Genomic DNA, 16,058 nt, shown 5'->3' with positions numbered 1-16,058 from the left:
TTCAGTAAGCGAAATGTAAATGCCTTCCTTCAGTGCTTGGTAGCTTTACTGACAGACAAGACGGGGAGCTTACATTAAAACCCACAAAGCATCGAGCTCAAGCTAGAGAGCTATCATATCAAACAAGTGTCTGTGTGTGCGTCTGTGTGTACACTGTCCAATAATCATTCAAGTCTAGCCAGCTCCAGCTAACACGGCTTGACATACCAAGTTTTGACCATCACCCTCTCTGCCATCAGGTGAGTATGAATTAATTATCAGCAATTGTCTATATAGTGTAGGTAGCTAGATATAGCTGGTCTCTCTGCCATCAGGTGAGTATGAATTAATTATCAGCAATTGTCTATATGGTGTAGGTAGCTAGAAATAGCTGGTCCTTCCCTCCACTTAATAATGGCAGAGATGAAAGGAATTCAAATGGATTGTTCACTTATTCAATTATGCTCATTGGTAATTAGTGAGTAAATGTGAGTATACTCTATATCTGTAGAGCAGTAGGTGGACATATGCATGGCCACCACTACACCTGCACCACTGGGTGCGATTGAAGCTGGCGGTGTTGACAGTGACACTACACATATAGCCAGGCGTGTGTGTGAGGTAAGGAGGTGTGTGTCTGTGTGTGAGGTAAGGAGGTGTGTGTCTGTGTGTGAGGTAAAGGAGGTGTGTGTCTTTGCGTGAGGTAATGGGGGCAGAGTGTGTGTTTCCCGATGTGCTCTGTTAGAGGGTATGTATCTGAAAGCACTAACCTGTGTGCGTGGACGTGTTTAACTATACTATAATATACTATAATAGTAAATGAACAACAATTTGACCTTTTTGTTAGGACTCTTTGTTAGTCCCCGCAAGGTCAAATGCTATTTCTACTGGGTTTAGGGTTAAGGTTAGAGCTAGGGTTAAGATTTGGTTTTGGGGTTAAGGTTAGGGTAAGGTTTAGTTAGGGAAAATTGGATTTTGAATGGGACTGAATTTTGTGTCACCACAAGATTTTGTGAGATTTTCTGCTTAGACAGTTACTAGAAGCCTCTTTTCAAAAAGTTGCTTCCACCATGTCTCTGTCCCCGGGCCACAGTATCCTCCCATCTCCCTCCCTATAGCCTCGTTTATACCTGCCGCTAACACCTGTCCTTTGTCCTGATCTTGTCCACATTGTGATTGTGCCCACATTTTCCTGATTGTGCCCACACTTCCTGTAGCAAATTATTTGACAGCTATTCTTTCAAAATAATATTTATTTTATGGATGCCCTAAGTCAATGGTGCCACCTGTCAATGATTTCAGAAGGCATGATAGATCCATCCATCCACACAATGTGTGCCTGACTACCTCCGAAGGTGGTCAGGAAGATCACAATCAGACCATAATGCGTCTTTTAAATCGTCCACACATGTCTGGTGGGCACAATCAGAATGTGGACAAATTGTCTCCTTGGGCGTTCTGGGCCACCCTGACCTTCTACCCCACCAAAACAAACTTCTCTGGACTTCTCTGGATTTTGCTCTGGGGAAGCAATGCATCTTTTAAAACGGGAAGAAAAAAACAAAGCAACTTCATACAGCATTGGCACCAACTGATTGTTGAATATGTACACATGGAACAAATCACAATTTCAAAAACCCATCAAACAGCTGCATTCATTAAGGTCTGGAATACATTACTAGCCCATATGAATCTCATCTCCAACTGATTGTTACATTCCCCAGTTTCTGTGTTATAGCTTGTGTATTGGAGTGTGTGTTTCAGGAGATGGCTTCCTGAATTCTCCCCAAGCAGCTGATTGGTCAACTCCATGGCTAATTGGAGAGCTGACCCCGCCCCCTTGTCAAGACGCAGCTGTCTCCAATTACCCATTCCTTCTGAAGCTATATAAAAGCCAGTGTTCTGTTCAGAAGAGAGATCATTGCTGAGAGGGGATTGCAGAAAGATCATTGCTGAGAGTGGAGGCTGATGGTGATATACTGTGTTGGTTGTTCTCAGAGGGAGATGATTAGTGTGTCCTGTATTGGTTGAGTGAGAGAGCTGATTGGTTATGTCTGTGTGTCAATAGGACACAGTGTTTTGGTTATTGAAATTGTTTGTGTTATTCTGTTTCATTTGTTCCCAGGGAGGAAGGCACCTAGGGAGTGCTTAGGCAAGAGGCCCGCGGTCATACATATACCCGTAGTATATTCACTGTCTAGGCACACTAGGTATGACCTGGGCGGACCACCCCCTTCTATTTTGGTTAGCACACCAGGTTAGATGGGGGGGGCTTTGACATTTAATTTCTTTGCTTTGGTTCCGTCCAGACCCTTTTCTCCATATTACAGTGTGATGGAATAAATTCCTTGTAAACGGTACCACATTCTACCTTTTGTCATCCTTACTCGCACCTACAGTCCAAACCTCTTTCACTTCACGGGGAGTTGTTGTAGCAGGGTGTTGCGTTCCCTCTTCATAGAGGCGTAACATAATGGGGGCTCATCCGGGATCATTAAACCCACTGGACCCTGCTGCTCTGAGCTCTCTGTGGTTAGTAATCGAGGTGTGATGGTAGGTTGTGAGTTTGGATGACTTGTTTAGTTTATGTGTGTCCAGTAGATTGCTGTGTACAAGATGGCTGCCTCAGCCATCCAAGTTTTTTGAAGTGCCCTATATTGATTGTTTGGTGAGGTTTTGTAAAGTAGACCTTATAGCTGACCATTATGGATTTGTTATCCCTGAGAAAGCCCTAAAGGCTGAGCTTTTGGTGCTAGTCAGGGAGGGTTTAGTGAGATAACGAATTCGCTCATTGCAAGGAGAGGAGACGGGTAGACCTTCCGACGCCAAGTCGGACAGGGCGGAGGAAGGGGTTGCTCGTACCCCCTTTACCTTGCCCAGATTTGACCCTTTATCTTCTGCTTCAGGTCGTTCAAACGGGACCGCTAGGCTGAAGGTGAGGCTGGCGCGTTTAGAAAAAAGAAAAAAGATAGACGGATGAATTTTGAAATTAGGAAAATAGAAGCTAAGGAGGTGAGGAAGGAAGGAGGTGAGGATGCGACAACTAGAGCTAGATGCTGGCTCCAGTTCGACTCCACAAACTGCTTATCATCAAGTCCACTTTGATGTAAGTAGAAATATTGCTTTAGTCCCTCCATTTCGAGAGTCGGAAGTTGATGCCTATTTCTCTGCGTTTGAGCATGTGGCCGCTGCGCTGCATTGGCCACTCAAGGTTTGGCCGCTCCTGTTACAATGTAACTTGTCTGGGAAAGCCCAGGAAGTAGTAGCTGCTCTCTCCCTGGAAGACGGTTTACACTACGATACAGTTAAACTACCGTGTTGCGGGCTTATGAGTTGGTGCCTGAAGCTTATAGGCAGCGCTTCAGGAACCACAAGAAAACATCTCACCGGACGTTTGTTGAGTTTACTAGAGACAAAGAGTCTCTGTTTAATCGCTGGTGTTCAGCCAGCAAAGCTAACACCTTTGCTGATAATTGTGAGTTAATGCTGTCGGAAGACAGGCTTCTCTTGCTCAGAAGTGTACCTATTTGTGTGGCATCTTGTTTGGCTGACCCCTCTCCCCCACTGTTGCTTGTGGTTAATGTCATATTAGTTGTAGATATTGGTTCTGTAAACTGTCATCTTTTCAATGTGTGTAAAAAATAAATAATAATAAATAAAGATACTGCTGAGCAAAGTGCTGCTCTGTCCTCTTCAGATGAGAAGGGATCAGTCCCAAAGATAGATACCCTAATCAATGTGGATCCCACATCTTCTTTAACTAGACAAGTCAGTTAAGAACAAATTCTTATTTTCAGTGACAGCCTAGGAACAGTGGGTAACTGCCTTGTTCAGGGGCAGAACAACAGATTTTTACCTTGTCAGCTTGGGGATTTGATCTTGCAACCTTTCGGTTACTAGTCCAACACTCTAACCACTAGGCTACCTGCTGCTACTGTGGCTCAAGACACCAAGTCCTCCCCAGTCTTTTTTTAGGCATCCATCCTTTACCAAGTTTGTTGGGAATGGTGTGGAAGAACTTGACTGGCCTGCACAGAGCCCTGACCTCAACCCCATTGAACACCTTTGGGATGAATTGGAACGCTAACTGACTGCCTAATCGCCCAAAATCAGTGCTCGACCTCAATAATGCTCGTGGCTGAACGGAAGCAAGTACCCACAGCAATGGTCCAACATCTAGTGGAAAGCCTTCCCAGAAGAGTGGAGGCATTTTGTAAAGAGATGTTTGACGAGCAGGTGTCCACATACTTTTGGTTATGTAGTGTATGTTGTTTGAAGGTAGAGCACTTTAACTATGAGGTGATCACTTTCGTTGTTATCACTTACAGCTGATGATGCTGGTAGGTATTGAATTCCCATAACTGGTGGCTGATCATCTGTCGCTGGGTCCTTGAATAGGCCTTGTATCAGACTCTCTGTGCCTTCCTGAACAGACACTATTTTGGTGCTGCTGGCTTCCGGGTTGGATGCGCGCTGTGGTAAGAAGCAGTGCGGCTTGGTTGGGTTGTGTTTCGGAGGACGCATGGCTTTCAACCTTCGTCTCTCCCGAGCCCGTACGGGAGTTGTAGAGACAAGATAGTAACTACTAACAATTGGATATCATGAACTTGGGGAGAAAAGGGGGTAAAATTTAATTTAAAAAAGACATCCAAATCTTTCCACAACATTGGCACTTCTTTTATATTTGAGTAGGAGATTGCAACAGGAGCCACATACTGCTTTTGAAAACTCATCAAACAGTGTGACAGGTCCCGTTATCTCTTCTAAAGTCAGTGTATAGTCCGGTCGCAATAAAGACGATTTACCTTTCAAAAGGTTATGTTTGTTCCTCTTACAGTCGTACGGCAAACATCAACATAATATTAAATCGGTAATTTCAGGGCCATCGTCACGCACTGTTGCACCTACGACACTAATCTAGTGAACACTAGTGATTACTCTTTTTGAACTGTCCTAGCTATCTGGCCGGAAGGCAGGACATACCTATCGGGCCGGTCCACCAGACGGACTTTCTGTTCTATGTTCGCTATTTCTTTGACGTTTTTGCGTCTAACTTTTGGTTTTGTACACCAGCTTCAAACAGCTGAAAATACAATATTTTTGCTTATGGAAAATATAATTTGCAGTGGTATAGATGGTACAATGACACTATACTTGCTTGTTTTGTCACATAAACTGAAATTTGGCAAACAATTTTAATTTTTGCAACCGGGAAATGGCAGAGCAATTTATATATAGTGCATGTTGAACCACACTGCTAACCTTATGCCCAACCTTAAGCTACTCAAAGAGAAAATCTTTGTAGCCAATTTTGACTTTGAGGCTGTGGAATATGACTTTGTGGCTGTGTTTTCTAGTGCAAACCCAAGGTCTGTGTGTACTGTACACCACACCCACTGAAATTACATACACTTGTTGAAAATACACCAGCAAATTCTTCTGACTGTATGCGGCTTCGCCAGAGATACTTTTAGGAGATGGGAAACTCTTCGCCATAGATACAATCGCATTAACGCCCACTGTATCCGTCCATTGTCGATGGCCCGCGCTGTGCATTCTGGTTACACTCAGACAAGGCGCTCTCTCCTTCAATGAGTCTATGGGAGTAAATTGGGCGCGAACACAAAAGGCCAACATTAGCATGAATTACGTAAACAAGAAGCTCAACATTACAAATATTTTCCAGGATTTGAGATAACGAACTTGTCCTGTTATATCGTATAGATTTCAAATCGTGACAGTGCGTACTTTCAAGGAGAATAGGCAGGTTTCTCGACTCATACCCTGATTTACAAAATTGATTTCGTTACGAATAGCTAAGCAACCACATTACGCAGCATGATAACGTGAACGCGATTGGTCGACAGTCGACAGGGCGAAGCGTTAAATTCTCTATACATTTCGTGCTGGGACTCTTTTTTCAAACATTATTTTATTTTTTTGTAAAGGTTTTTTTATTTAGGAAAATACAACCATGAAGATTCAGAATGCTTAAACAAAAAAAAATCTAATACAAAACCAATCTGATGCTATGACGAGAACAGTTGTTAAATCACTCCATTTGTACCCTCATAAAAAGTAGGTTTGTTGAAAACAGCTCATAAGTAGTAGTTACCTTTAAGAACTGGCCCGCTTCACATTAATTCACCGCTGTGTACTCAACTGTCATGTGACAGTTCCTTATTCAAAATGCTAATAAAATAAAAAAACATTCTCAGTAGAAACCAAAATAAATTAGACAAGATAGGTAGGTCAGTCAAACAACAGATCAGTGATCCAGAAAACAATTGAGTAGGCCCTCTTCATTTACCAGAACCCACAGCGATCCTAAAAAGCCCAGTGGACTAGAGAACATTTAGAGAACGTCTCCACCATCCCTCCCTCTGTCAGGTAGAACAGTGGAAACATGATGGTGGTGATGGAAGGTTTCAGACCTTTGTGTACATTTCCCTCATTCAGACTCATCACCATTAATGGGTGGCAAAGCAGTCACAAGCAAATCAACCAAAATAAGTGCAAGCATTTTCGTACTTTGTTACAGAGCAGAGCTTTGAAACTACAACTGCATTACCATTCTCTATCCAAGATACATTCCCTGTCTTTCAGGTTGTGCACAGCCCAAAGTGAGGCAAAGGCCTACAGCACATGAGCCTTGCTCTTTCGAGCTCCCCACAAAAACTGTAAATGTAAAATTTTGTTCATTTTCAATAACAAATAAGGAGGATCAGAAAGTAAAAAACAAAAAAAACTTGGAACAGACAGGTGGTGGGTGGCTCGGAGTGCAAGCCAGCCCTCCCCACACTTATCCAGGACTGCTCTTATCTACATGGTGGGTTTCAGAAGAAGATTTAAAGTGTCGCGGAGCAGCAGGCGCTGGGCTAGGACCAGGCCAGGCCAGGTCCGCTGTCATCGAGATGGGGCCGCTGGTTCGGGGTTCGGGGCCGAGCCCAGACGACAGGCGCCACTGTCCTACCAGCCACCCTCGTCACCTGAACGATCTCCATATCCTCCTCCTTGTGCTCTGTATTTGTTGTCGTAGCCTCTTTCTGATCCATATGAGCCTCCACTTCTGTTGTCGTAATGTCCACCACCATATCCCCGGTCTCCACCACCTCTGCCTCCACGGAAGTATCCTCCTCCACCGCCTGAAGAGCCCCCTCGGAATCCGCCTCCGGACCTGCCACCACCGCCAGATTTGCCCGCCTGGTCGACACGGATCTGTCTGCCATCAAGAGACTTGCCGTTCATGGCCAGCATAGCATCCTCGGCCTCATCTGGGTTCTCGAAGGTGACGAAACCAAAGCCCCTGGACCTTGAGTGTCTCTGTCTTTAATTTCATCAACTTCAGATATTTGCCCATATTTGGAGAATACATTTTCTAATGACTGTTCGTTAGTGTCAAAGCTGAGGCCACCCACAAAAAGCTTCCCTTCCTCAGACATCCTTTTCACCACTCCGATAAAACAGAATATCTTGCGACCGACCTGCAGCAGATGGGAATGAATGAGATGCGAGGCCTCCCGGTATATGTAATGATCATCTTTTTCAAACATCTCTGGCTTCGCGCTAGCCTTGCTGACGCGCGACCCACGTGTCAACACGACGAGGAAGTAGAGGCTGGTGTTTTAGCAAGTTATATCTCAGGTGTACAGTCACATATAGAACAATGTTCTATCTATACAAATCTTTGGCAATGTAGTGAAGGTCATTCTGAGTCATTTCGGTGAGCTCCCAACTGGATCCTCGTTCAAAATACTTTAAAACTCGATAGAGAACCAAGGGAAAATTGCAAATCGCCGGTGTAAAGCCCAGGAATTAACTACTAATTAGCTACCTTTGTCAGATCGTGAAATGCACGTTTAAATACATTTTTACCTGGATAAATTATTCACCTACAAAAATGAATTTTCTTTAAACACACTGCAAAAATGAGCGTGGACCAGAATGACAGCTTTCTTGTTTCTGCAGTGAGTATTCACCCTCTTTTGACAATTATTTTGTAACGTATCTGCAGGTAATCATTGTCTTGAGACAAAAAAACAACAACAGTGTACTTGTATGTAAATCAGGGAGCCTAATGAATGGCTCTTTCACTCATGCGATTCGGTTCATAAAAAAAAAAAGAGCAGCTAGGTCGCGAACGACCCATCACAGTGAAATGGCAACTTATGAAAGCACTAATGAAGCAAAGGACACCACATCTCCAAACAAGAATGACAAAACTTGCTGTTTCTGTAATATTGCCAAGGAACAGTCGGGATCGGACACAGAAATGCAGCTTTTTGTAAGTTTCGTCATTTGACAGAATCGAACAAAATAGCTAGCCAATGAGGTGAAAGTCTAATGCTGCGTTCAAGTACTAGCTGGAACTTGGAAACTCAAATGTCCAATTTACTAACTTGTGGGTATACACGTGCCGCGTTCAACCGGTTAGCCAGTCGAACATTTCAGTGTTTCCTAGTTTCAACTAGCACGCAAACGCAGCATAAAACGTGCTAGATAGTAGGCTACTACTACTAGCTACTGATATTGTGTGTCTTACATCATGCCAACATAAAAAGCCAAATGTTTATTATTGTCAAATGCGTAAGGATGATGAACTAGTCTGCTTTCGTGACCTGAAACCCGGGGCACGGCATCATTACCTGGTTGTACCTAGGACACACTCCGGAAGGAGCACATACCTTTGGGTAAGGTAAAGTATTTACTTCTGGGGTGCTGACCTGTTGCACCCTCTACAACCACTTTTTTATTACTACTACTTGACCCTGTTGGTCATCTATGAACGCTTGAACATCTTGGCCATGTACTGTTATCTCAACCCGGTATAGCCAGAAGAGGACTGGCCACCCTTCAGAGCCTGGTTCCTCTAGGTTTTCCCTTGCCCCTGTGCTACTACATCAAATCAAATGTATTTATATATCCCTTTGTACATCAGCTGATATCTCAAAGTGCTGTACAGAAACACAGCCTAAAACCCCAAACAGCAAGCAATGCAGGTGTAGAAGCACGGTGGCTAGGAAAAACTCCCTAGAAAGGCCAAAACCTAGGAAGAAACCTAGAGAGGAACCAGGCTATGTGGTGGCCAGTTGTCTTCTGGCTGTGCCGGGTGGAGATTATAACAGAACATGGCCAAGATGTTCAAATGTTCATAAATGACCAGCATGGTCCAATAATAATAAGGCAGAACAGTTGAAACTGGAGCAGCAGCACGTCCATGTGGACTGGGGACAGCAAGGAGTCATCATGTCAGGTAGTCCTGAGGCATGGTCTTAGGGCTCAGGTCCTCTGAGAGAGAGAAAGAAAGAGAGAATTAGAGAGAGCACACTTAAATTCACACAGGACACCGAATAGGACAGGAGAAGTACTCCAGATATATCAAACTGACCCTAGCCCCCCGACACAAACTACTGCAGCATAAATACTGGAGGCTGACACATCTGCATTGCTTGCTGTTTGGGGTTGTAAGGCTGGGTTTCTGTATAGCACTTTGTGATATCAGCTGATGTACAAAGGGATATATAAATACATTTGATTTACAAATAGAGCAGCACAAATTAATTGGAAATAGACAGGCCTAGCCCATATATTATCCTCTGAAATGTTGTGTACATAATCACATGGTGTCTGAATGGAGAGTATTGATAGGCTCTTTAATTTCTGCAGTGGAGAAGATGGAGGAGATGGGAAGGAGTGTACTGCAGAAGAAAAAGGTGACTGACCTGGATGACATAAGGTAAAGGTCTACATTATGATTAGCCATGTCATTGAGACAGATCACATTGACCTCAGCCTTAATAATACATTAGAGTACAGGCCCATCTGTGTTGCAATTTCTGAGGATCCTAACTTGTTCCCTTGTTTTTGTCTTCCATAGGATGGGGTTCCACATGCCCCCTTTCTCCTCTGTCCCTCACCTACATCTCCACGTCATTGCTCCTGTCAGATGAGCATCAGGTCACTCAGGAACTATGGGCCACAATCCTATTGGTTCATCACTGTGAGTGGAGCAGCAACCTATACCATTTCACTATGGGTGGTCCTTCATGTTTGTGTCATGTTTACAATATTCAGATCTCTGTGTGTGAAATAATTTGTCTGTGCTCTATTGTAGGTAGACAAAGTGCTCCAGCAGTTAAGGACCCAGAACCAGGTCAAATAAGAACACACCTGGTTTAGCAGGAAACAACAGCACTGGTCAACAACTCTTACATGCTTGACTGCATTCCCTCCCTATACTTAACATCCACTAACCTGAAGGACTGGCCTGCAAAAATATTTGTTTTGTTTTTGGTTAAAAAACACAGTAAAATCACCAGGAATTCTGCAAAAAATAAAAGATGTGACCGTGTCTCAATGTAATTCAAGGTATGAAATTATTGCTTAGAGATAAATGGGAGGCTATTCTCAACAAGTGTTCTTTTGACCTAATGCTACTTATAATAGAAGAATCTAAAGAGGACAGACAAGTAGTCCAAACAGAAATTGAAGAAGTAAAAAGGAAAATCAGAGCACAGTGACAATTCTCACAAAGCACAATGTGGTGAGATCTTGAAAGAGAAAGTAGACACATTCACTCTGATATTGAAACAAGACGAGCTAAGAAGATTTAGAAGAGATGAAGTAGACCATATAGATGGCAAGGTCTTTGCCTGGAGAAAATCAACACGCAATAATGCAGAATCACTGCTGCAGAGAAGGAAGCCTAGATCTGTTTCTTTCAACTTTACAAGCAGTGACGACGAGGATCACCCCAGACGCTCAGAGGCCAGCTCCTCCCAAGATTTTTTAGATCAGGTAGAGTCGTCACACAGGTTCCACAACAGGAAAGGACGCGGAAGAGGCCAACATGGAGGGGGAGGAAGAAATCAAGACTATCCAACCACACGGAGCAGGACCAGAACAAGGCTGTGATCAACATTTCTGGAGAACCCCTTTCCAATGATTGCATAAGGGTATTGTCTAAAGGACTGTCCTTTGCCCCCACATATTCAACTAATGAATTTAATACAAAGATTGACCTATTTAGTTTCTACAGGAATCTACATCTGAAGGCCTGGTAGAAGCTAAACATCTCTACAACTACAGATGCCAGTGTCTCAGGTCAGGCAGTTTCTGTTCCCTCTAAATCACCTTTTAAGCCCAAGTCTACTTTTTGTCCCATCGTCCAGAATGCCACACTAAATACATTTGCTAAGAAAGTTAATTTTCATGTGGAGAATCTGTTTAAGGGTCAAATTGACTCCAACCAAACACAACATAATCTTTCTAAGACAGAGCAGGATGCAGTTGAATCATTGTCCAAAAATGAACAGATTGTGGTTAAAAAAGCAGACAAAGGTGGTGCTACAGTAGTGTGGAGTAAAGACAAATATGTGACAGAAGCCTACCGTCAATTAGACAATGATGAATTCTACCAATCTCTTACCTTCAACCCTACTGAGGACCTAAAAACTGAATTGAAAGGGATCCTCACAGAAGCTAAGGAGAATGGCTACATTTCAGACAATGAGTTCAAATGTGTTTTCAATGGCAGTATGGCTTCTTTTAACCTTACAAAGATCCACAAAAATCTTGAAAATCCCCCGGCAGACCAGTCATTAGTGGTAATGAAGTCTGACAGAACCCATCTCTAAGTACATTGATTACTTTATTAAGCCTGTTCTGACATCACTCCCAGCCTATCTTCAAGATACCACAGACGTGTTGAACAACATGAAGGAATTGAACAATATAGGTACAGCTTCCTTTTTAGTCCCCATGGATGTGGAGTCTCTATACACCACCATTGAGCATGAACAAGGTTTGGCAGCTATGCACCATTTCTTGAGTACCAGACCTGAAACTGAGGTGCCTCCTACAGAATTAATTGTCTCACTGACTGAATGGACTCTTAATCATAACATCTTTATCTTTCAGGGCCGTATCTTTAAACAGGTTAAAGGATGTGCCATGGGAGCTACAGCCCTTCCTACGCTGGTTTGTACTTGGGTAAATGGGTAAATGACTTCATTTTGGATCTTTCTAATAACCATTTCTTTGACAGGATTATATGGTGGGGACGCTATATTGATGATGCTTGTCTGTTTTGGTCCGGCTCAGAAGATGAACTTATTTCCTTCCACCATAGCTTAATCCTTACATCAAACTAACTATGGAGTACAGCAAGGATATCATTTATTTTTTTGGACCTCGACATTAGTAAAAATGACAAAGGTTGTTTGCACACATCAGTCTTTAGGAAGCCTACAGATGGGAATACCATTCTGAGGCCAGACAGCTTTCACTCCAAAAGGCTGAAAGAAAACATTCAATATGGCCAATTCCAAAGAGTCTGCAGAATTTGCGATCAGGAAACAGACTACAGTGTCAAATCTGCTGAATTGGAGAATCGCTTCTTGAATCGGGGCTACAGCGTTCAGGTCCTGAACGATTCCGGTATAAGGGCTGGATTACTTGACAGAGAGAACTTGTTGCGAAGGGGAGAGCCTCGTGATACATCGGAGAGAGTATATTTTGTCACAAAATACAGCACTGAAGCAGAGAGCATTAAAAGAACCATTAAAAATAATTGGGGAATCATCCAAAGTGATACGCTACTACGCCAAGTCTTTCCTGAGCCACCAGTCATAAGCTTTAAGAAATGTCCTACCCTAAATGACAAATTAGTCCACAGTTATCTTCCGGGTGACTCTCAAAACATTTGGCTTGACCACAAACCCAAGGGCTCTTTTAAATGTAACAATTGCAGAAATATTGCACAGAATAAGTATTTTGTTGACACAGCTTCCAAAATGGAGTATTACGTCAAGCATTTCATTAACTATAAAACCACTCATGTCATCTATAGATTGGAATGTCCACAGTGCAAGGTGTTCTACATTGGACGGACAAAGAGACGCCTTCAAGACCGCTTAGCGGAACACAAGTATGCCATACGGATAGGTAATGACGACTACCCCATGGCTAAGCACTACAAGTCCCTACACCATGGCAACCCTGCCTCCCTACAAGCTATGGGTATTGATCCTGTTCCAGCCTCTATTAGAAAAGGAGACCGTCTTAAACAGTTAAACCAAAGGGAAAGTTTTTGGATTAACAAACTACAGGCCACTAAATACCCTGGTTTAAATGAAGAAATGGATTTCTCACCCTTCCTGTAGGGTCGTGATGGGTCCATTTGCTGTCATCTAGTGGACATTTTGCTCTATTGCCCTCAGCTATGGTTAGACTGTTGTTCATGTTTGCTGTGTTCTAGTGTACTATGGAATATATAGCTTTCTTATTCTTGACACCTCTCCCAGTCATATTTAAGGTTAGAACTACCTTTTAGTGTTCTGATACTTCTAGTTTGGAGTTGTATTTTTATGATAACATTGCTACAGTATTTCACCTTTTAATGTGTATAGTATTGCTTACTAGGTGTGTCCAATCAATTGTGTAACCACTCCTTCTTTCCAATTAGGGCTAATTGTAAAGCTGTTAAAAAGGGGACCTTGTATTCTTTTTTTTGTACTCCCTGACGAAGGCCATGCAGCTGAAACTTGTCAGTTTAAAAATAAAAAAAAGTTTCTATTGAACATGCCATACTAATAAAGGCATTTTAATCAATTATATGAAGAGTGCCTTGGTCCTCCTTTCTTTTTGATGACATGATTGCTATTTCAAAATGCACTGGTCCTGGGTCCTGGACTGGCATGGCTACATGTGGTCTGCAGTTGTGAGGCCGGTTGGATGTACTGCCAAATTCTCTAAAACAACGGAAGCGGCTTATGGTAAAGAAATTAACATTCAATTCTCAGGCAACAGCTTTGGTGGACATTAGTGCAGACAGCATGCCAATTGCATGCTCCCTCAAAACTAGAGACATCTATGGCATTGGGTTGTGTGACAAAACTGCACATTTTAGAGTGCCCTTTTATTGTCCCCAGTACAAGGTGCACCTGTGTAATGATCATGTTTAATCAGCTTCTTGATATTTCACGCCTTTCAGGTGGATGGATTATCTTGGCAAAGGAGAAATGCTCACTACAGGGAAGTAAACAAATTTGTGCACCAAATTTAAGAGAAATACGTGTGTGGCCCACTGACACAAACTCACTCTTTAATGTGGAACAGCACTGTTTCTCTCTTCTCAGAGAGCAACAAAGGAAATAACATTAAAGGGCCTTTTGTGCTCAGATTTGATCGTTTTTCTAGGTGGAGAAAACATCTTGTTGCCTATCCCTGCACTAGTAGGGTATGTTACTTTGGGGTTATTTCTATGCCTTGTTACATATTATTACCAATGTGTGTATCATTGCAGACAGTCTAATGATGAACAATAGTTTTGATGATAATCCTCGGCATTTTGCTCTTTTTTTTCATTATCATGTACACTGTAAGTAAGCGTCCTTGTGCGTTGACTCCAATTATTTTGGCCACATGGGGGCGTCATAGCCCTATGATTACCAAAGAATGGCCTTGTAGATGTCAGAACATTGGAAATGCATAATACATTGTGCCGCATCAAGAAGTCAATATGGCATTGATTATGCCAAAGATATTCATAACTAACCCAAGATTGTAAACGACAGAGATTAACTGTGGGAGCAAATTAAGCAGAGTGGGCAGAACAAGCAACGAGGTAGGAAAGCCAAGTACGACCTAAGCAGATCCAATAGCATGTATTTGCATATTTCCGTTAGGAACCCCTCTGAAGTGCGCGTGTGCACAAACTCAATTTGGTCTTGCACTTCTTAAAAACCACTTAAGAAAAAGTCAAGTTTATACAACTTAATACACTGTGTTCGCAACAGATTCTAGTTTTGGGAACAGAAATGTATTGAGATCAGATGTTTCATCGATTTAGAAAATGAGCAGGATGTCGGCCCAGTTTCACCGAGTTCCATCCTTTTCCAATACCCACGACAGGACTTCATCTCACTACCATATATGGTGTTGAGCAAACGTTCTAAAAGGAATGCTTCAGTTTTATAGCCCCTGTGACGTGTCTGGATTACACCTTTGTCTGATTATGCTACTGTAAAATGGACACAATGGGCTTGTTTGACTGCTATATCTGAACCAACCGACTAAAGGCGAAAGTCGAGGAGTGAAGTCGGGGGAGGTGGATCTGCTACAGCCAAAAGTCGGACACTGATGTGGTTTTCCGAATGCATGGCTCAGTGCAACATTTATTTAATTTTAATGTTTTTATTTAAAATTTTTACCAGGTAAATTGACTGAACACATTCTCATTTACAGCAAAGACCTGGGGAAGATTTGTTTTTATTAACCCCTCCACCACCCCTCTTCAGAGGACAAATATCTTTGGGTTTTTTTTTACAGCTTTTTTGCTACACATACATACGTACGTTACATATATGTTACATACATGGTACTTTTATATAAAGCAATCACATAACAATACATTACCAAACAAACTCTTTAAACCCAACCCTCAGCCACTCTCAGCCAATCCCACCTATCACCATAGATCACCCTGGTTTGGTTTTCATGTGCCATGTATTTTTTAAATTGTGCTGTTTTACAAAATGTTTGAACCTTTCTAATCTTATTTTATCCACAGATTGTGAGTTAAGATAACCTTTCCTATGAGTATTATGTATTGACTGACCAATGCTTTCCAAATAGCCCAACACTGTTACTTGTAAGGTTAATTTGAATTGCAGGTTGTGATTTTTGAACCATTCCTGAACCTGTGACCAGAAACAAGCTACATCGGGGCAATGCCAGAATAAATTATCTATTGATTCTGTCTCTTCACAGCAAAATCTACAGAGCTGAGATTGTTGTGTGTGTATATATATATATATATATAGCATTCTGTTGTTGGCAAGAATTGTATATAATTTAAATTGAAAAACTAAGTGTTGAATCAAGTGCAGTTTTTTTGCACCAGTTCATAAACCATATGCCATGGAATTGGTACATCAAAAATCTCCTCCCATTTATTTTGCACCTTGTATGGCACAGCTGTCAACATTTTGTCCTCAGATGAAACTGGTATATTTTTCTATTTATACCAGTTCCTTTCAGCCAATTTGTATCTTTAATATCGGGCTGGCAAACAAGTT

At 42.2% G+C, this 16,058-nt stretch overlaps 1 protein-coding gene and 1 pseudogene across 1 annotated transcript; one reads left to right on the top strand and one right to left on the bottom strand.

Annotated features, from left to right (window-relative positions):
• Nucleotides 1-6,507: 6,507 nt before the first annotated feature.
• Nucleotides 6,508-7,963, bottom strand: LOC110522334 (annotated as a pseudogene).
• Nucleotides 7,964-8,021: 58 nt separating this feature from the next.
• LOC110522335 (histidine triad nucleotide-binding protein 3) lies at nt 8,022-10,307 on the top strand. The gene is made up of 5 exons (XM_036975463.1): nt 8,022-8,263; nt 8,571-8,669; nt 9,561-9,715; nt 9,857-9,979; nt 10,094-10,307. Exons 1-4 carry the CDS (start codon nt 8,057-8,059, stop codon nt 9,927-9,929), a joined length of 534 nt encoding a protein of 177 aa, XP_036831358.1. The 5' UTR covers nt 8,022-8,056; the 3' UTR covers nt 9,930-9,979; nt 10,094-10,307.
• Nucleotides 10,308-16,058: the final 5,751 nt, after the last annotated feature.

The sequence above is a fragment of the Oncorhynchus mykiss genome, chromosome 4 (assembly GCF_013265735.2).
Source record: "Oncorhynchus mykiss isolate Arlee chromosome 4, USDA_OmykA_1.1, whole genome shotgun sequence".
NCBI lineage: Eukaryota > Metazoa > Chordata > Actinopteri > Salmoniformes > Salmonidae > Oncorhynchus > Oncorhynchus mykiss.
The sequence above is the reverse complement of the archived record's forward strand: the minus strand, read 5'-3'. Positions and strand labels throughout refer to the sequence as shown.